The sequence below is a fragment of the Bos indicus x Bos taurus genome, chromosome 5, assembly GCF_003369695.1.
Source record: "Bos indicus x Bos taurus breed Angus x Brahman F1 hybrid chromosome 5, Bos_hybrid_MaternalHap_v2.0, whole genome shotgun sequence".
NCBI classification, from domain to species: domain Eukaryota; kingdom Metazoa; phylum Chordata; class Mammalia; order Artiodactyla; family Bovidae; genus Bos; species Bos indicus x Bos taurus.
In genome coordinates this window covers 3,802,199-3,823,326 of record NC_040080.1, presented here as the reverse complement: position 1 = coordinate 3,823,326, position 21,128 = coordinate 3,802,199, and the positions used below count along the sequence as shown (strand labels likewise).

Below are 21,128 nucleotides of genomic sequence, written 5' to 3'. Positions count from 1 at the left end.
CAGTGGAACCAGGAGCGAGCGGCGTTCGCGTGAGGGCCTGGCCGCAGCGGCCTTGGAGTGATGGTGCCCCCGCTGCGGTGGCAGGAGGGGCCCACGGGGAGACAGGCTGAGATCTGGGTCAGGTTTGCCCTGGCAGCTCGAGGGTGGAGGCCTGCCCACGCTGTGACCTGTGTCCAGCATGGTGGACAGGAGCCCGGAGGCCTGGACCCCTTGTCCATGGAGCCTTGGGCAGGACCACAGGGTGGGCACCGAGGGAACTTCCTGCCCCTATTCTGGGGACACTTCGTCCCAAGTCCTGGGGGAATCAGGACCCCGGCCTTGGCGCTGGTGGGCAGACGGGTGCCCAGAGAATGTGAGGCTGTGCCCAGGGTCACCCAGTGGGACCCGGGCAGCTGGGCCAATCTGGTCTGTATTTGCAGAAGTGCCCTCTCTCCACCCACAGCCTGTCCTGTCTGTCCGGGCTCTGCCAGCTGAGGCTGGAAAATTCCCACCCTGGATGAGCGCCAGGCGGGCCTTGAGGGGCCACATGGATGGATCAGCCACCGGCCAGCCCACGCCTCCAGCTGGTCACCGCTGGACGGCCCAGCGCCTGCTCACCTCAGCAGCTGCTGCTCCTGGAGCTAGGGGCCTTCCGATGTAGGGCGCAGAGCCAGGACCCCCGGACTGACCACAGGCCTTATCTGTCCTGAACCAGGAGTGAACCGGTGGGAGCGCTGCCCTCAGGGAAGTCTTCCTGATTCTGACATTGGAGGCCCTGGGTGTCCCTGGTCTCCTGGCAGCCTGGACCCCAAGCCGTGAGCCTTGAAAAGGTCTGTTCTGCTGCCTCGGGCTGGGCCCCTGGGATGGGGGTAGGGGTAGGGAGTGACCAGACAGACAGGACAAAGATGCGCCTCCCTGAGAGGGTGTGCAGGTTCAAGGCCGGGGCCCAGCTGGGCCTCCCAGCCCAGCCCCATCGGCTCACCCGGGGCGCGCAGGGTTCGAGGCTTCAAGAGCAGCACCGGGTGGCCGTCACACCACCACCAGCGTCCTGCCCCAGGCAGGCTGAGCCATCCGGGGCTGCTGAAGGGAGCCACCCTCACACCCACGTGCTGCCCCAGGGGGCAGACGGCGGTGACCCTCTGCCTGCGGCCGAGCTGGAGGACCATGTCCTGGGAGGAGACACTCAGATCTAGGTTCAAACGTCCACTCTGCCCCGACCAGGGTGACACAGGGCAACTCCTGACCCCTCTGAGAACAGTGCCACAGTGTCCCAAACACGAGACACAGGGGTCATTTAAAATTCTCTAGCAGCCACATAAAGACAAGTGAAGAGCAGCAGGTGAATTTAGATTTGGTGACATATTTTATTTAGCCCATATATCCAAATATTGCCATTTCAACATCTTTATGTAAAGATCTCCCAGGTCTCCCGCATTGCAGGAAGATTCTTTACCAGCTGAGCCACCAGGGGAGCCCAGGAATACTTGAGCGGGTAGCCTGTCCCTTCTCCAGCAGATCTTCCTGACGCAGGAGTAGAACCCAGGTCTCCTGCATTGCCAGTGGATTCTTTACCAACTGAGCTACCAGGGAAGCCTAAATATTACCATTTGAACATCTTAATGTAAAGATCATGAAAGAGACATTTTACTTGCTTTTCTCTTTTGACATCTCTGAAATCTGCCGCATATCCTACACTCATGGCACCTCGCAGTTTGCATGGGCCGTATTTCAAGTGGCTCCTCTGCCCGTGGGGGCCTGTGTCCCCAAAGGGGACAGGGCAGCCCTCGAGCCCTGGTCCCTCCCGGGGACTCAGGTGGCACCTCCCTGAGCCTGCGCTCTGAGGCCCTGGTCAGGGGTCCAGGCACGAGCACGGGCACAGAGCTGCGGAGCTGCCCTTCTTCCTCCAAGGCCCCGGCCACTGCCCCACGGGGAAGCCCCAGACCATCCCCTCGGACGCGTGGAGGGAGGTCTCGGACTGTTCAGAAACTGAGACCTTTGCTGAGCCCCCACAGCAGGCGGCCAGCAGGCAGAGGGCCTGCTCCCAATGCCGATCTCACCCAGAGAGCAAACGGGCCCCACGTGAGGCGGGATTAGGGGTGGCCCTATGCCTGGTCATGTCCGAGCAGCATGTGATGGGCGGGACTCAGTGTTCCATGGCAGCTCAGGGTGCGGGCAGGGGCCAAGTGCATGCAGCCACAGCCCCCGTGTCCTGTGCCAGTGGGTCTCCAGGGGCACCAGGTACAGCCGGGGGCAGGGCAGTGGTGGCAGGGAACCCTCTCCTGCTCAGACCCATCTGGGCCTTCCTGGCCTTCACAGCACTCACGCCGCAGGCACCCTCCAGCCCTGACCCCTCCTGGGCAGCCTCGGGTCTCCCCATCTTCTGGTTTGCTCTGATGTTCCCGCAGTTCCCGGAAAAACACCACCCACATTCTGGACTCTGGGCTTTGGGCTCCTGGTATTCCCTCCACCCGGGGCCCCCTTCCCTGCTCTCAGCTTTGTGCTGATCTGGGTCACTCTGATAGTCACTGGGTCTCCATGAACGCTCACCCCATCAAGGAAGCCCTCAATAGGACCCCTGGCTCCATCATGGCACCTGTCAGAAACACCCTGCCTCGGTCAGGGGCCCTGGGGGCCCTGAGTCGCTAACACGTGTCCCTGGAATACGAGGTTCACTCCAGAGACTCTCACGTTCCTCCCCATCCTTACCCCACCCCGCACCCCCACAAGCCCATTTCCAGGTAATGGAAGAGACGGGTTGAAGGGGCCAGGGTGGCCCAGCCTCGCTCTCTCGATGAGGAAATTAGCCTGAGTGGGCTCAGGGTCCAAGGCTGGAGGCTGCCAGGCACGAGGAGAGACCGCGTTGGTGGAGGGTGGGCAAGGGTGGGCCTCAGCTCCCCGAAGGAAAGTCCCAGCACACAGAGACTGGCACCCAGAGGGCCCCAGGTCAAAGCTGGTGCAGGGTCATCATAAGAAACGCGAATTTCACCTGAAGTAGTAAGCCCCCCGTCCCGGGAAGCATACAAGCAACAGCACCAGGAGCTGGAGAAGGAGCTAGAACTTGGACAAGGTTGAACAGTACCTTTAAAGGGTTTCCCTGCAGCTCTCAAGGTCTGGGCATGGCCCAAGGTCACAGGCAGGGCCTGAAGGGGGCCTGTCCCACCCGCCCAGGCCATCCCCCCTCACAAGGCCAGTCATTAATTGGCACCGCTCGAGTGCCTGCCTGCCCACCCAGAGCCGGGCTCCGATCCCGTGCCCGGGGCACCCGCGTGCTTCTGACACGGGCTGGCCTCACTTCCTGCTCGTGACTCCTAGCAGCTGAGCCCTGGCAGGAGCAGGGTGCCAGCTCGGACCGCCACTGCAGCACCCAGCGGGACTCTGATGGCCCAGGGCTCAGCCTGGCTTGGCCTGCAGCCAGGCCCCCCCTGGTTGAGAGCTGGGCCTTCCTTAGAGGTCAGCAAGGGCCGGGGAGGGCGCCAGGCCCCGGGCGGGAGCCAGTCTGGTGGGAGGAATCCCGGCCACTGCGGGCAGAGTGCAGGGGGGCCTCGGGACAGGGGCTGAGCGACCCTGGGAGGGTGAAGCTCCTGGACGTGACTTCGGCCTGGCTGTGGACAAGGAAGAGCCAGGGACGGGTGGACAAAGGCGCTCCCTGGCCAGTGGGGTAATCAGACGCGAGCAAGCAGAGCGGAGGTGGAGGGCCTCCCAGGGTGAGAAGTGGCGGGAACAAAGTCCCAGAGGAGGGAAGGGGACTGGCCCGCTCGGGGAGGGAAAGGCAGGAGGCAATGGCTGGAGCTTGGCTCTCAGAAGGGATGGAGGGAGGCAGGGGTGAGGGAGGCAGGCGCTACTCAGACTCCACGCTAAGAAGCTACCTCCATCCTGGGCAGTAGGGAGCTACTTCAGGTTTTGGAGGAAGGGAGTGAGTGACAAGGCTGGGGTAAGTAGGAGGCAGAGGGAGGAATTGACAGCTGTCAGTGGAGAGGCAGACCCGGGGTCGGCGTGGAGGGAGGGGTAGAGACGGTTACTGCCAAGATGATGGGGCTGTCAGGCCAGCAGGGGGCTGAGGATGGAGCTTTCAGGGGCAGGACGCTGAGTGTTCAGCCGGAGGTGCCCATGCTCAGCTTTACCTAGCAGTCCACGGCCCGGGGGAAGGGGACATGCTGGTCTTGACCCTGGGGGAGAGCTGCCTGGGGCAGGGCTGCTGCTGCTGCCAAGTCGCTTCAGTCGTGTCCGACTCTGTGCGACCCCATGGACTGCAGCCTACCAGGCTTCTCCGTCCATGGGATTCTCCAGGCAAGAACACTGGAGTGGGTTGCCATTTCTAGGACAGAGCAACCGGAGAGCCAAGAGGAAGCCCGTGGAAGCTGAGGCCAGCCAAGGAAGAGGGTCGGTCGGCCACACGAAGGTAATGAATGGCCTGGCAGAGGGTGCCAGGGGGCATCCCAGGTGGCACAGTGGTAAGGAATCTGCCTGCCAAGGCAGGAGGCAGAGGAGAGGCAGGTTCGATGCCTGGGTCTGGAAGATCCCCTGGAGGAGGGCATGGCAACCCACTCCTGGATTCTTGCCTGGAGAATCCCCATGGATGGAGGAGCCTGGTGGGCTATTGCCAAACGTCAGACATGACTGAGTGGCTGAGCATGCACAGGGATGACAGGAGTAGGGGAAAATGAGGGACACGGATGGTGGGTGGACATCTCTGCCTAACGTCTGCCTCTGAACTGCTCCTGAGAGCGAAACGGGTGAAGCAGAGCCGGAGAGGCCTGATCCCAGAGGAGCTCAAGGCATGAAGAAGGTCACAGGCAGGGCCGCCCGCCCCCCCACCGCATCGACCGGTCCTTGGTGGTAGGCGCCTCTCTCCGTGGGCAGAGGGCTGGTCTCCAAGAAGGAACAGCTGGGACCTGTTAGCCAAGAGCCTTGGAAGCACCAGGGGATGCTTTCAGGAAAAGTGATCTGGGTTCCCTGTTGGGGGGGTGGGCCAGTCCCTGGCAGGAGTTGGGGGTCAACACCACTCCTCGGCTTTGCAGGGTGCATCGGAGCCTGGCATTTCCTGGGTACTCTTGGTGAACCTCCCTGCCCGGGGCGTGACCCTGAGGAGAGGTGCAGAGTGGCCAGCTCCCTCTTGCCGCCTGTGTCTCAAGGTCCTAAATGCAGGGCAAGCTCCTACCTGTCTTCAGGCTGTGGACCACGCCCACCGAGGTCCCCTGTGCCCAGGGAGGCAGGCAGGGCTATCAGAAGGGGGCGATCTGAACCCAGCTCCCCCGATGGGCCACGGACCACCGCACACCTCCCTTGGCCTCCGTGTTCTGGGAGCCCAGGGTCTCGGGGGAGGGGGTGCCAGGCAGCTGAGTGGGCACCTGGCATGAAGTGAGCACCAGGGCCCACGCCTGGTGCCCACGCCCTCCCAACCGCGGCGGGTGTGGAGGCAGCCCCGCCCTCTCCCCTGGCGCCTGGAGAGGGGAAGCCGCTCTTGGGTGGTGGGCCCTCGGGAGGGGGCGGTCTCACCCTCCTGGCGCTGCCAGGTGCCACCCACAGGCTGCTCACCGCAAAGGGGCCCCTGGGGCTTTCCCCTGCGCCTCCCCCAGCCCCACGAGCTCAGCGCTGGCCTGGGTCCCGGCGTCTGGGGCTCCGCTCGGCAGGCAGGCCCAGGCTCCTTGGGAGGGACCTGCGGTGCACACATGTTTGGAGGCCCTCCTTGTGCCTGCAGCGGGGGCCTGGGGTCACAGCGCTTCGTGCCAGGCACTGTGCCCCGTCCTCACTCCCCGCCCTCTGACACTCCTGGAGGGGGCAGGCCGGCTCGCCACCCCGACCCTCACCCGTGCAGCAGCTGATTATTAAGCACCTGCACCTACCCAGGCGGCGCTAGTGGGAAAGAACCCACCTGCTGATGCAGGAGACGCAAGAGATGCGGGAGACTTTATAGGTGTGATCCCCGGGTCGGGAAGATCCCCTGAAGAAGGGATAGGCTACCCACCCCAGGATTCATGGGCTTCCCTGGTGGCTCAGATGGTAAAGAATCTGCCTGCAGTGTGGGAGACCTGGGTTCGATCCCTGGGTGGGGAAGATCCCCTGGAGCAGGGCATGGCAACCCACTCCAGTACTCTTGCCTGGAGAATCCTCATGGACAGAGGAGTCTGGAGGGCTACAGTCCACAGGTGCTCAAAGAGTCGGACATGACTGAGGTGACTTAGCCCGCCCACAGGCAGGCCCTGGGAGAGGCCCTGGGAGGGGGGCCCAGACAGATGAGGAAACTGAGGCTCGAAGCCCCGAGCGCCAGGCCAAAGGTCACACAGCAGCTCCAAATCAGGTCAGACTCCGCAAGCCGCATGCGCTTCTTCCTTTAGTCCTCCGTCTCCTTCCCCGGAGAGCAGGCTCGAGGGAGCCTGCCCCTGGCCCATGCGGGGAGCCCAATGCTTGGACACGCAAACACAGTGGGGCTCGGCCCCCTGAAACCCTGCCTGGCTGCTGCGGTGGCCTTCACTGCCGGTGTCCCCAGAGGCCCACTCCTTCCCCCGACTGCCCTGCACACCCACCCACCCTGCCGTCCCTCAGCCAGATGCCTCCCTGCCCCGTGTATCCGCTGCGGTGTCCTGCACCCTCTGCTCGTGCTGACCCCTGCCTACAACCCCTTCCGCTCTCAGAATCACAGCGGCATTTACACAGCACATCTTGGGGGCCTTTCCCATCAAGCCCCCGGCTCACTCCCTGTCGGAGCTGCTACCCTTAGCTCATTTCCAGACACAGACGCAGAGACAAAGTGGGGAGACAGAGCTTCACGCCCAGGACTGACCAGCAGCCACCGATCTGCAGGGCGGGCCTCTAACCGCCGCCCCACATCACCCCGTGGCCAGCCTGCTGTGCACGTCCGCCCCGGGACACCGCAGAGCATCCATTCACAGGGGCTGGCTTCCATCGACACCTGCCTCATCCCAGAGCCCTGGAGGGCCGGGCAGGCACAGAGCAGCACTGGGACGGCAGAGGAACCAGCCAGCGGGTGCAGAAAGCGAGTGGGCGCGGCCGGCCTGGCCTCCCAAGGGCGAGGGTGTGCCTGGCCCCTGGCACCCACAGCCCAGACGGCAGGTTCCCACGGGCCCGGAGGCGCCCTTACCTACTCGGAGCTCTTGCCCGAAGACAGTCTTCTCGCCGAGGGCGGAGCAGTTCCAGCGCCCGAAGCGGAACTGGTACTGGCACTCGTTGATGCCCATCTGCGCCCCCTCCCCAATCACGATGATGGCATCGGGCCGGCTCTGACAGATGGCGCGCTGCCGCGGGGCCAGGCCAGGAATCTTGTTGCAGATGATGTTGGCTCCCAGGGCCACGACGGATGACAGGGCTCTGCGGAGGGGAGAGGACCGAGGAGGTGAGCCGCCCGCCGTGCCCGCCCCACCCAGCCCCTCGGGCCACAAACGCGTTCCCTCGCCACACTGCCTGCTGGGGAACGAAGCGCAGACCCCTGCCCTCAAGGGACCACGTCCCACTGACCCCCACGCAGGACTCTGTTTTGAAAAGACATGCACACATCTCCTGAGTCCCCTCAGCCTCAAATTCACAAGAATGGGATTGGAAGGACCAGAGTCACAAGTCTGACGAACCGACAGTCCTCCAAACACAGGAACCACGCCTCTCTCAATCTCGGGATCAGACACACAGACTCTGCAGGCACTTGACGGCCATGAACTTGGGATTGTCCGCAGCTGCCCCCAAGCAGCAAACCCCAACTTCCCCATCACCTGGAGACCCCAACTCCCCTCTCCCCCAGGGGCCCGAAGCCAGGCAGGCTGCTAAGGGGGCCGCCCAGGCCAGGGGCCAAGCCCACCGGGTCCTGACTCCAGCTGCAGCCCACGTGTAGCCTGCCCCTCTGAGCCTCAGTTTTCACACCCTCGATGTGGGGTATAAAGCACCTATTCCCACCACACAAGCTCAGACCAGAGAAGCATGGGGGAGAAAGGCTGCACACATGGGGGTGACCGTCGTTATTTTATTCTTGTTTCTGGAAGTCGGGGTGCATGCGGAGAAGACAGGACCTGGCATGAACTGAGCCATGTGCCGGACTCAGCAGGCGCTTTACTGCGGTAAGTCATCCTCAGAGCGACGCTTCCTGAAAATGCTCAGAGTTAATCCCCCAGCACCCTGCAGGAACCCCGGGCATTTTCTGGGCTCTTTCTCTCTTTGCTTGGGTGTCATCAGCCTGACTGTCTGTTTAAGGAGGTGGAATTCACATGGCAGGAACTCTACCAGTTTACAGTCCTGTGGCATCCAGCATATCCCCAACGTTCATCAACCACCACTGCTGCCAAGTTCCAAGGCATCGTCACCACCCCAGAAAGCACCCCCTACCCCTTGGCAGTCACCCCCGAGCCCCCTGGCAGCCAAGACTATGCTTTCTGCGCCTGTGGACATTTCATACAGACGGAATCAAACAGCACATGCCCTTTTGTGTCTGGGTTTTCTCACTTAGTATAACCTGCTCAAGGCTCGTCCTCGTTGCATCAGGAACTTCCTTTTTCATGGTTAAATAACATTCCACCGTTTGGCGAGATCACGTGCTGTTTATCTGCTTGGCACTGACGGAGGGTGGGTTTGCTTCCAGCTTTTGGCTCCTAGGAATAACCCTGCTCTGGACACACACGCGCAGGTTCAGTCTGAATCCTCACTTTCCGTTCTCCGGGGCAGGTGCCCAGGAGCGGAATTGCTGGGTCACTGGGTCATCTGTCCTGCTCTTTGAAGAACCCTCTGACTGCTTCCCACAGAAGCTGCACCTGCTGCTTGGCTTTAAGCACCCAGGGAAGGGACAGCAAGCTGGAAAGAGGGGAGCTGGTTTTCACAGGCCCACGGCAACAGCTGGTTTTAAGATGGAGTCTGACTTCCAAACAGCAGGCCAGAGGGCAAGAGGTGGGAGTAGGGAGGCCACGAGGGGCTCCCCGAAGCCACTGCCCAGGCCCTGGTCTCCTAGCATGGTGAGCTCGCTCCTCCTGCCCAGGGCCTGCCAGCCCCTTTCTGGACAGGAGCGAGTCAGTGTTTTTCCAGGGCAGCTGGGCACCCACAGCCAGCTGGGAAAGTCCCCATGTGGCCTGAGCCCATAGCACGTGCTGCGCCCAGGACACTCCGGTGACACTCAATCCCCATGGCCCGCCCGCCCCACCCGCTAATCTGGCCAGGACCCCCCTGGGTCTCCCACGGGCACAATGGGCAGAAATGCCCGGGGCTGGCTTGGAGGAAGAGCATCTGGGCAGGCGGGGCTGGGAGCGGGCTGGAATCTGGGGAATTCAGCCCAAAGTAACTGTAGACGCTCAGAAAACCGAGCCGGGGAAACGAGATGGATGGGAACTCTGCCGGGTACTGGCCTCCAGGCCTCAGGTTGGAGCCTGGATGTGGAAAGCACATTCCCTGTCCTCGGATTCTTCCAGCAGGTTCTGGGCCATCAAGGGTGAGAACCTCCGTGCCTAGGGGCAGGGCTTCAGACAAATGGGGTCTAACGGGACGGACCTGGGGGCAGAAAGAAGCCGCGCAGCTCCGGCCCCCTCCTCCGGACTGGCCACCCCGGCACCCTCTCCCCTCATCCCTCAACCCCCACCCCCAAATCATGCCCCTCAGAGCCCACAGCCCCCCAGGCTCCTTGCCCAGAGCCAGAGGCCTCCTGGGATCTGCCCGCTAGCGACCCCGCCACTTCTGCTGGTGCTGGTCTGCCTGGGACGCTGGCCTCCCTCCCTTTTTCCTGTTCTGCAAGTTCTTCCTCCCTCCCAGGCCCCCGGGCAAGCCCCTCTGTGCTCAAACCCCTCCGCCCGTTCAGTTCAGTTCAGTTCAGTTCAGTTGCTCAGTCGTGTCTGACTCTCTGAGATCCCATGGATTGCAGCACGCCAGGCCTCCCTGTCCATCACCAACTCCTGGAATTCACTCAGACTCATGACCATCTCATCGGTGATGGCATCCAGCCATCTCATCCTCTGTCGTCCCCTTCTCCTCCTGCCCTCAATCCCTCCCAGCATCAGGGTCTTTTCCAATCAGTCGGTTCTTCACATCAGGTGGCCAAAGTACTTCAGCTTCAGCATCACGTGGGGCCGTTACCAAGGACAAGTATGGGGGACACTGGTCTCGTGGACACAGACCCCCACCCCGGCCTCACAGTCGTTATTTCCACACCTGGCCTGTCTCCACCCAAGACCGCAAACGTGTCCAGGGCAGTGCAGATGTGAGCTGACCCTGGGGCCTCGGGGCTGCCCCCGTGTAGTCGACATGAGTGTGCAGTGGGTGAATGAATGGACAAATGAGGAAATACTCAGGGATTGGGACTTCCCTGGTGGTCCAGTGGTTGAGAATCTGCCTGCCAATGCAGAGACACCGGTTCAATCCCTTGTCCAGGAATATCCCACATCCCACGGGGCAGCTAAGCCTGTGAGCCACAAGAGAAGCCACCGAAATGAGAAGCCCACGCACTGTAACTAGAGAGTCACCTCTGCTCCCTGCAACTAGAGGAAGCTTGCACACAGCAACGAAGGCCCAGGGCAGCAAAAATAAAAAAATAATAGTAATAAAAATACTCAAGGATTGTGTCTAAAAGAGCACCTGCAGCTCAGTAACAAGAAGCCGGCTCAATTTGAAAATGGACGAAGGACTCAGACATTTCTCCCAAGAAAGACAAATGGCCCCCGAGCCCGTGGAAAGATTCTAAACATCGCTCATCACCAGGGAGATGCAAATCAGAATCACAGTGAAGAGACACCTCCTGCCCGCCAGGACGGCTGCGATCAGACAACAGAAAACAGCAGGCGTGGGCAAGGATGTGGGAAACAGGGACCCACTGCATCGCTGGTGGGTGGGGCAGCAGTTGGGATGGTCCTCGAAAAGTTAAATATAGAATGACCACAGGACCCAGCAATTCCACCCCTAGGTGTGTATCCAAAAGAATGAAGCCAGGTGTTCAAACAAAAACCTGTTCACAAATGCTCGCAGCAGCACAGTCACAATAGCCGAAAGGAGGAAGCGGCTGAGAGGCCCATCAGTGGATGAATGGACAAACAGGACGTGGTCTCTCCCGACAATGGAATATTATTTGGCCATAAAAAGGAATGGGGTTCAGATACACACTCCATGGATGAACCTCCAAAACATCATGCTCAGTGAAAGAGGCCAGACACAAAAGGCCACGTGTTGCAGGATCCCTTCGATAAGCAACGTCGAGCAAAGGCAAACCCGCGGAGATGGAAACAGCTGGGGGACGGGCAGCGGGGAGTCCCCGCTTCATAGCTGTGACGGGGAAGTTACGGACTCGACAGAGGTGGCGGCTACACAGCACGGTGAATGCACAGGCGCCACGGAACTGTATGCTCTACCCGTGGAAGTGGACACTTCAGGTTAAACACAATTTTAAACATTGCTACCTGTAGTGCTACAGGACTTGCACACCCCGGCCGTGGGTGAGATGTGTGGAAGGGGCTGAGAGGGGCCTCGGCCGGCTGACTCCCTGCCTGTAGCCGCTTGTCTGCCTCCCCCGGGGGGGTGGTGGTGACGGGGGATGGGGGTGGGGGCCCCAGCCGTCCCCCAGATGCCAGCGTGTGCCTTAGCGGTGAGACAAGGGCTTCCCAGGTGTCTCAGTGACAAAGAACCCGCCTCCCAGTGCGGGAGACCCAGGTTCGATCCCTGGGTCGGGAAGATCCCCTGGAGGAGGAAATGGCAACCCACTCCAGTATTCCTGCCTGGAGAATCCCACGGACAGAGGAGCCTGGCGGGCTACCGTCCATGGGGTCACAAAGAGTCAGACATGACTGAGCAACAACAACAAGGGCTTCCGAGAAGAGAGCTGCATTGCACCCCAGAAGCATAAGAAATCAGATACGATTGATAATTCAGAAATGATTTCAGAACTGTGTCCTTTAGAACACGGGGACTTTTTTCCCCCTAAAGATATTCGATACTCCCATTCTGAGCACCCACCATGGACCACACAGGCCTCTGCAGAGTTTCAACCCTCTCTTGGAGGGATGAGCCTTGTCATCCCGATGTGACAGGTGTGCAGAATGGAGCTCAGAGAGACTGGGGGACCTGCCCAAGGCCCCCCCCCCGCCAGGCCTCTGCTTCCAGAGCTCAGCACAGTGTGGCCCAGAGCACAGCGCGTGTGCACGCTCAATCACTCAGTCGTGTCCGAGTCTTTGTGACCCCGTGGACGTAGCCCACTAGGCTCCTCTGTCCATGGAATTTTCCAGGCAAGAATACTGGAGTAGGTTGCCATTTCCTGCTCCAGGGGATCTTCCCCACCCAGGAACTGAACCTGGGTCTTCCGCATTGCAGGCAGATTCTTTACCACTTGAACCACTGCGGAAGCCAACGCACAAAGCAGAGCGCATAGCAGGAGCAGAATATAGAAGATGCCTGGGTGGGAAACCGCGCCCAGTTTTCATTCTCACAACACAGCCTCCATCCTTCCCGCATTTAAAATCCTCCAGGGGGACTTCCCTGACGGTCCAGTGGTTGACTCTGCACTTCCACTGCAGGGGCCTCGCGTTCAATTCCCGGTCAGGGTACCAAGACCCCTCATGGCACACGGTGTGGCCATACGTAAATAAGCAGATAAATGAAATGAATCCTCCAGGTCACTTGTTAGTTCATCGAGGTTTCTGGACAGCTTCCGTGGCTGGCCTTGAAGGTCTGGAAACTAGTCCATCCCCCTCCCGCAACTGACCTCCTTGAGCAGGCCTGGCCCCCCAGACCCCAGGACTGTTCCTTCTGCCTGGAAAAGCGGGGAAGCTGCAGATGTGAGAGACCAGGGAGTTAGGAAACCAAACCATCTGCGTGGGAAAGGGGAAGAGATACATGATCACAAAATAGCTGGTGCCCTGCAGGAGACAGGAGGGCGGACGCAGGCGGCATGCTGGGGTAACTGGCAGTTTGGGGGGTGCTGGACAGGCTAAGGGGACTCTTAGCAAGCGAGATGCCCCACCGGGGGCGGGGTGGCTCTCACCCTCCGAGAGGCTGCCCGCCCAGGTGCCCCGGGAGAGACTGGCAGGGCAGCTCTGTGGGGCCCTGAGCACAGAGAAGCAGGGCGGGGCGCTTGTGTTTCAGTCGCTGACTTTTCCCATGGAAAATTTTGCTCCGGGCTCATCCCCTCCGCTATCCGGGGGCCTCGGGACACAGGCAAATGCCAGAGGGAGTGGGCAAAGCTGAAAATCCAGAACTTTGCTCACCCCAGCCGGGGTCAGTCCCACGGGTTGGTGGGGGGTAGTTTGGAGGAGGAAGGTTCAGGCCCTGCAGACAGGAAGCCCTCGCCTCTTCACTGGGGGCTGTGTACAGGGCTATCCGGTCTCAGACCAGAGGGTGCTTAGACCAGCACTGGCGCAGGAGGCGGCTGCCCCTGAACAACTATTAGATCTTTCACCTGCCAGAGCAGTCCAAGTGGGTGGGACCACCTGTAGGATGAGGGGCTCCAGTGGGGGTGGGGGAAGGCGTGCTGCCACGTGACTGAAGAGCAGAGAAATGGCCAGGGGCGGGCGGGCTTTTGCAGTGCCCTTAGCCAGGCTGCCCGCCTGGCCATGCTGTGAGGAGGGGCTAGGAATGCGAGTGCCCGTGCTGGCCAGCTTTGCTGGAGCCCTGGCTCTGCCTTCCCCCGGCTCTGAGACCTCAGGCAAGTTTCTTAACCATCCCTGGGCCTCAGTTTCCACATCTGTAAAGTGGGAGTAATAATTGCATTGGTACATCACAGAACTGCCTGGAGGGGTGCATGAGTCGCAGAACATGGGGCTTTGTAGCTGGCCTGTGGGGAGAGGTCATCAGCGTTAGCCATTAGTAACCAACGCTCACAGCCTGAGACTGCACCCGTCACTGAGCCTCTTCAGTGAGCCCCCAGGGTCCAGCCTCCTTGTGGGGACCAGGGAGAGACCAGCTGTGTCTCTCAGAGGACCAAAGCTTAAACCAGCAGTTCTGCAGCCAATGGGTGCCACACTGGCCACCGCACCCACCCACCAAGGGGTTCATTCCTGGACCAGCTCCCCCGTCTCCCCAGCAATCCCACTGTGGGGTCTATACACCCAAGAAAACCAAGCACTTATGTCTGCCAAAGGACACGCATGCAGGTCTCCAGCTCAAACTGAGAATAACCACCCACTATCACCGGGAGAATGACAGGCAAATTATGGCATATTCACCCCGCGGGAGAGACCATTTACACGGGTGACTCTCAGACGCCATGCTGTGTGAAAGAGGGGCAACGCAAATGCTGCTACACAGGAGAAGCTGCAGGCCAGGTAAGACTCAGCATCGAGCCGGGAGCCAGGAGAGCTGCCCTTGGTGGGAGGTGCTGACTGGGGGAAGGGGTGCACAGGGGAGCCTCCTGGGGGCTAGAATGCGCTCTGTCCCGAGCCAGGCAGTGGTTACACGGTTGCCCGTGTATGTAGACATGCATCACACCGTCCATCTGAGATTTCTGCGTTTTATGTAAGTTATACCTCAATAAAAAAAGTAAGCTGTTGCAGTACAGCAAGTCCCCGACGTACAGACCTTCAAGTTGTGAACTTGCAAAGATGTAAACGTTCCTGCCAGCCCCTGGATGCCAACCGGTGTGCTGTGCTACTTACTTATCAAGGCACTGTGCAAGCGTCAGTCGCTCAGTCGTGTCTGACCCTCGGCGACCCCACAGACTGTAGCCCACCAGGCCCCTCTGTACTATGAGTAAAACCGTCTTTATTTTTAGTGTTTGTTTTTTATGTTCGTATGGTTTATGTGGAAAGTATCATAAACCTATTACGGTACAGTACTATATAGCCGATTGTGTTAGCTGGGTACCTGGGCCAACTTTGTGGACTTACGAACACACTCTCAGAACGAAACTCCTTCATATGTAGGGGTCTTACTGTGCAAGACTTTACTGGGGTGGCAGAACAAGGCAAGAATGAAAAATCAAGTTTTCTTACAAAAACTAAACTAAAAAAAAAACACCCTTAAGAAATAAAATGTGAATATTAGAGGACATCCCTGGTGGTCCAGTGGTTAAGAATCTGCTTTGCAATGCAGGGGCACAGGTTCGATCCCCAGTCAGGGAGCTGAGATCCCACGCGCTGCAGAGCAACTAGGCACTCGGGCCACAGCTAAAGGGTCTGTTTCACAGTGAAAGACCCCGCGCGGACCAAAGAAAGAGATAAAGTACTTTTAAAAACGTGAACCTTACAGATGATTCCTGTGTGCTTGAAGGCCGCTCACCCCTCCTGCAGCACAGGCTTGTGGGGGCAGCTGTGAACTGGCCCCTCTGCAGGCGGAGCTGGGCTGGGCCACAACACAGCCCAAATCCAGGCTCAGAGGCTCTGCTTAGGGCCCTCCCCTGCCTGCCCACCACCCTCTGCCTCTGCCTAGACTCTGTCCACTGATGTGGCCAGCCTGTGGCCACGGGGTTCTGGTCCTCTGGGAACCCTGAACAGGGAGGCAGGCTCCGCCAGCAGCTCCAGGGGCAATAAGAAAGGTAGGCACAGGGACCCCGAGGACCGTGGGGTGGAGGGAGCCCTACGTGGTTGGGGGGTACTGCACTAGGCAGGGCCTGTTGCTCTTGGCCTGCGCCTGGCCAGCATCCGGGGCCGGAGGCAGAGCTGCCCACCTGCTAGCTGTCCTCCGCCCAGAGGAGCCGGGCCGGGCCCTGAGGGGCAGCCTCCTCCCAGCGCTGCCGCACTAAGACCCCTGTCGAGGCCAAGCCCCTCTCCCGCCATGGCCCAGCCTCAGGGCTCTTGGGGCGTCCTTGCAAAACAACCTCAGGGGTGCTGCGGACCCAAGAGGGGTCGACTAGGGGGAGCCAGAGTCTCCCCAGTGCTCAGGACTAGAACCATCCTGTCCTCCCCGTCCCTGTGTAGGACGCTCCTGCTGCGTTCAGGAGCCAAAACCCTCCAAACCCACCCCGGCGGCTAGTAGTCTAGCCTAAGTCCTTCATGCTGCTGGACTCAAGGTGGCATGAGCGCCTGCTGTGTGCTGGACTCGGCTCAGAGTCCCCTGAGTACTGGGGAGGCGAATGTTGTAACAATAATAGTAATAGCGGTTGTTGTTATTCCTCAGAATAAACACTGAAAGCTCCAGAAGGTCCAACCACCTGCCCAGGAGCTCAGGGAGGGAGGGAGGGAGGGAGCCTGGTCCCAGGGGGTCAGTACCTCATCGTCTCATCCTTGACCCTCAAAGACAGTTGGAGGGTCACCTGTCCACCTGGAGAACCATCCTCCCCCATCGGTCCCCAGGGGCCACATTGGGGGGCTTCCCCGGGGGGCTGCTGAAGGAGGCCCCCAAACTCTTGCCAGGTTGGGAGCAGGGCCCGAGTCCCCGGCCTTCCCCACGCCAGCAGCCCCCCGCCGCACCTGCTGACCCACTCCCCACAGCGCGCTCTGCCCCGCCCACCAGGCCCCATCCAGCCTCAGTGGTCCCCATGGATGCTGGATGGACCTGCGAGTGAGCAGGACGCGTGGGAATATCCGCTGGGGACTCCCAGGGACAGGGACCCCACCCCCGCACAGAGAGCAGGACGCTGCCACTGACATACCCTCGGCAGGCCGGGGGCCCCAGGCGCGCCCCATCTTCTCTTCCACCCTTCCAGGTCCACAGAAAGCGGCTTGTGACAGTGACGGGCGAGGAAGTCTGACGTGCTGCCGTCCACGGGGTCGCAGAGTCAGACACGACTGACTGAGCGACTGAACGAGAGCCTTGCCACTTCACACACTGAGTGAATGCCTGCCTCCACGTGAGGCCTAGCACCGCGAGCCCCCGGAGGGGGGCAGGGTGCTGTGATTCCCGGGGGAGGCCACCCCAAAGTGCCCTCCCCTGGGCCCTGGTCCACTGGCATCCCTGTCTTCCTGCTGAAAAAGCCAGACAGAGATGGTGTCACTGCCAGCCCGGCCCACGTGACGGAACAGCCTCTCAGGCCCAGAGGAAGCCTCAAGCCATCTGATCCGTCCATGGGGCCTTAAGGCGACGGCCATGGAGGCGGCCGCTGGGCCAGGCACCTCCACCTCGGCATGCTGCTTCGCCTACAAATTCCCTGACGACCAACCCCGCAAACCACAGCCCGGGACAAAGATGCCTCCGCAGAGGGCAAACGCCCGGACCCCAGGCTCCCCCGTCACAGGACAGAGTCCCGGCCCTGATGCAGCCCTCCTCCCCACCCCAGGGCTGGGGGTTCAGCCTGCCCTGAACCCACCAAAGGATCTTGGGAATGCCCCTGAGCCCAGGACTGGGGCAGCACTCCATGGGGGGCTGGGAGCCAAGGACTTTCCGGAACCCAGACCTCATGACTGAGCCCAGCTGGGCCTCCACATCCCAGACCCCTCCCAGAGCCACCGGAGCCAGGAGCTACCGCCCGGGGGGGCGGTGTTAGGGGGGCGGGCGCGGGAGACCTCTGACCCCTCTCGTCCCCCTGGGGAGGAAACTTGTACCCGTCTTGGGGAGCTGAGCACTGAAGAAAGGTTTTTCCCGCAGGACGCCAGCCAGGCGGCCCCTTCTTCCCTCTGGTGATGCCCACCCCAGACCCGGCCTGCCCCTCTGCCCTGCCCCAGCACCGGCTGGGCGTGGCTTCAAGGCCTGAGCCCGGCGCTAGGCTGTTTCTCACTGGCCCTGGGTGCTGTCAATCAAGAGGCTGCCACACCCCTTATCACTCGGGTCACTAGCCCTGTGTTCTGCCTCTGCACCTTCACCCTCCGGTCCTTCTCCCAGACCTACTGACCTCCCCACCTCAGAGACCCTCCTCCGAGAGGTCTTCCCACCCCCCGCGGCGCCCCAAGAGAGCCAGACTCTTAAGCCTGACCCCTCCGGCTTTTCCTGAGGCCATGTGGGGCAGGGTCTATCCACCACCGCCAGCTGGGGGGGTCCCCAACATTGCCTGGCACCCAGCCAGACCTTGGACATGACCCCCCTCCCCACCCCAGCCCTGCCCCCAGCTCCCTGGGAGGCAGGGACAGGCTGGCTGAGCTGAACCAGATCCCGCCTCCCTCCAGGCCCCCAACCCTGGCCTGGCCTGGCCCTGGGGGGCCCAGCAGCCCAGAGCTCCTCCAGCCCACGTTCCTGGCCCCGGGCGCTTTGTAATTCTTCCTTCTCGGGCATCCTCCGGCAAAATATTTGAAGAATGTTCTAATTATCTGCGATCAGCCAGGGAGGCGAGCCTGGGTCCACTTGTCCAGGAAGTAACTGGGCAAATACCTGGGAGGGAGGCACCTGGCCCCCACGCCCACCCACGGCTGCGTCCCCGCCAGCCTCTGCCTCGGGTGGCCAGGGGTTGGCCCAGAACTTCCCAGCCACAGATGAGCCGGAAGAGGCTCTCAGTTCTGGAGCCCAGGAGGGCCCCAGGGGCAGAGTCGGGGTAAGGGACGCATGGTGGCCTCGGCGCTCCTGCTTGTCAAACGTGGACAAGGATGTCTTCTGGGTCAGGGAGCACTCTGCAGACCATCACAGACCCAGGGCTTGGTACCAGCAGGGTCTCCACAGCCTTCCTTGGTAGGAGGGATCAGGAGGGAATGGAGTAGCAGGCTAGGAGCCTGGTGCAGCCGGTGCAAAGGCCCAGGGGCACACAGGCCACTCGCCCCCGCTCTTGAATCTGCCTTGAATCTGCTCATCTCCTTTCCCGGCTGGGGTTCCAGGCTAGCTTGAGGGGAGGCATGTGACTTGGGGACGTCCCCAGACTTCAGGAAGGCCACTCCAAGGCTACTCTTCTGAGACTCAGTTTTCTCATCTGATAGTAAGGCACAGTCAGCCCTCTGCTGGCAAATGGCTTCTTCCTCTACTGGATCAGGAAGTGCTTTAACCCCCGGGACAATTGGGGGGTGGGGGGATGTGCAGAGGGCTGGCTTTACTGAAGTCTGGCAGGCCATCTAAGGCATCCCCTTGCCTGCCCTGTCAAAGGGCCTGCACCAGAAGAGAGGAGGGGGCCACAGGACAAAAAGACCATCCTTCCCGAGTAGCCTCCTCCCCGTGTCCCACGCCATCAGCAGCAGGTCTTTTCAGGGTGTGCCCTACCAGCCCCCTTTCCAGAGGGGGAGACTGCGATTCCGAGAGGACACCCCGCGGGGAGCTCCGTGGTGGGGGGCAGGGAGGAGGGGTCCCCGATGGCCCCCCCACCACACCCAGGCCTCAGTGTCCCATCCGTGCAGTGGGGCTGGGCAACCATCTAGGTACCTGCAGCTGGATCCTAGAGCCTTCTCCAAGTCGGGATCCTGTGTTCGGGTTCGGCTCAGCCCCTGACTCTTGCTGGCCCCTGGGAGCCTCAGTTTACCCATCCGTCCCCTGTGGGAAACGGTCCCCACTCGCGGGCGGGGTCTCCTGCGGGCTGGCTGCCCATGCCCGGGTCCCCGGGCTGCAGTCTTTCCAGGCCACTGCCCCGCTCAGCTCGCTGCCCGCAGTGTTCCCGGGGAAGAGAGCACGGCGTCCGCCGGCTCCCTCGCGCCCCCGGCGGGTGGCGGCCCCCCGCCCTCCCCGCATAACTGGCATTCCTGGCTTGGCATCCAGGGACCCCACCCTGGAGAGAAACTGGGCAGCCTGAGAGAGAGCAGGCGGCGGGCAGGGGGTCCTGGGAAGGGGCTGCAGCCACCAGAGGCAGACACGCATAACCCGTGCTCTCCCAGGCCCTCCCTGGCCCAGGAGCTGGAGGATCCATCCAGCCCCCACGTCAGCCAAATCAGTGAAGTCCGAACCTCACCCGGTCACTCAGGACATTGACCTCCGAACTCAGAAACATGCCGACCTCTGCTGGGCATGTAGGCCCTTCACGACACTCCCGGGGTTCTGGCCACGTTGTGCCACAGTTGCCCCTCCCGGCCACCCTGTCTCCTCCAGCAGCCAGGCAAGATTCAAGGCCCAGCTTGATGCCCTCTCCTCCAAGAAGCCCACCTGGGTCTCTCCTCCATTCTCCCTTCCTCTGCCCAACATGGGCGCGTCGACGCCAGGCTCCTGAGGAGGCCTTAGGGGCTGCGATTCAGCAGCTCCTGTCTGCCCAGGCCACGGCCACGCTTCCTGCACCCTCTGCTGTGCCCAGACTTTCCCCAGGCCTGAGCCCTGACCTTTCTCCTCACTCCCCGAGGTGCAGGTGGGGATGTTGATACCTAGAGGTGCCCGGGCACCTGAGGGCCCACACGAGCTGAGGCCCAAGCGGGCATGAGGCCCCCAGCCCGGGGCTCGGCCCCAATGCCCCAGACCTGTTGGACGCGGGGGCACCTGCAGGCCTGGGTGACCAGGATGCAGTCTGAAACCTCACGACAGACAGATGGACGGACAGGTGGGCGGGACAGGTGGGAGGAAGCTGGCAGGCCCCGTAGGCCTGTGGCCAGGCTGGGAGTCTGGGTGCTTAGTGGCTTGGCCAGCACCACGGCCTTCCTGACCACCCTGGACACAGTCTAAGCAGCAGGTCTGGGGGGCACGCTCCCGTCGGACAGTGGACAACGAGCCGTCCCCTATGGGCAGACGGCGAGGTCCAGTCCCCAACCCGGGCGCCTCAGGCCGGCGTCCTGGAGGGTCCCTCTTCCAGGAGCAGGTGTGGGCGGGAGCCTGCCCTGGCCACTCAGCATCTCCGAGTGACAGTGACTCAGCGAGCCCCACCCACCCAGGCTCTCCCTCGCTCCACAGTCTGCCCTCTGCTCCCCCCAAAGCTGGGCACCCCCTCTGGACCAGTCGCCCCTGCACAGCCCTCGCCACCCCCGTCTCTTTAAAGCAGCCCTCTTTCTGGACTGCTCCCTCCAAGGAGTCCTGGGCCACCGGGGCCTCCCCAGCCAAGGACCTCCCAGAAGCAGCGCCTTCACCACCTGCTCCAACCCTGGCAGCCTGGCTGTAGTGACTCGAACAACTGCCCTGAACAACTTCCGGGGCCAGCCCCCTCAGGACACCTCCCCGAGCTCAGGGCTGCCCAGGGCTTGACCCAGGTGGCCGGGGTCCTCAGCACCAGCCCTGTCTCCTGCAGCCCGCCCTGGGTTAAAGGAGGGGGCAGGACCTTGGCCCCAGCCGCCCAGCCACCTGGAAGGGATTTGGTCTGGGAGCCAAGAGTGGGCTTGCAGCCTTTTCCCCACTACTGGCTCAGCCCCAGGCCCTGCCTATCCCTTCAGCATCCTTCAGCTCCTGCCATCTTCTCCCGCCCCACCCCTCCCGCCAGAAGTCTCCAGAAGTCACCAGGCTGAGCAGCAAGCATGGGGTGGCCCCGGGGGGAGCCTTCCCTCCTATGCCCACTG

At 61.6% G+C, this 21,128-nt stretch overlaps 1 protein-coding gene across 2 annotated transcripts in view; it reads right to left on the bottom strand.

The window, feature by feature from the left end:
* Nucleotides 1-21,128, bottom strand: part of WNT7B (Wnt family member 7B) — a 54,026-nt gene that overhangs the window by 19,678 nt on the left and 13,220 nt on the right. For both annotated transcript variants that reach the window (XM_027540513.1, XM_027540512.1), the window contains exon 2: nucleotides 7,079-7,305. In XM_027540513.1, coding sequence (XP_027396314.1) covers nucleotides 7,079-7,305 — 227 coding nt within the window. The remainder of the gene's footprint in view (nucleotides 1-7,078; nucleotides 7,306-21,128) is intronic.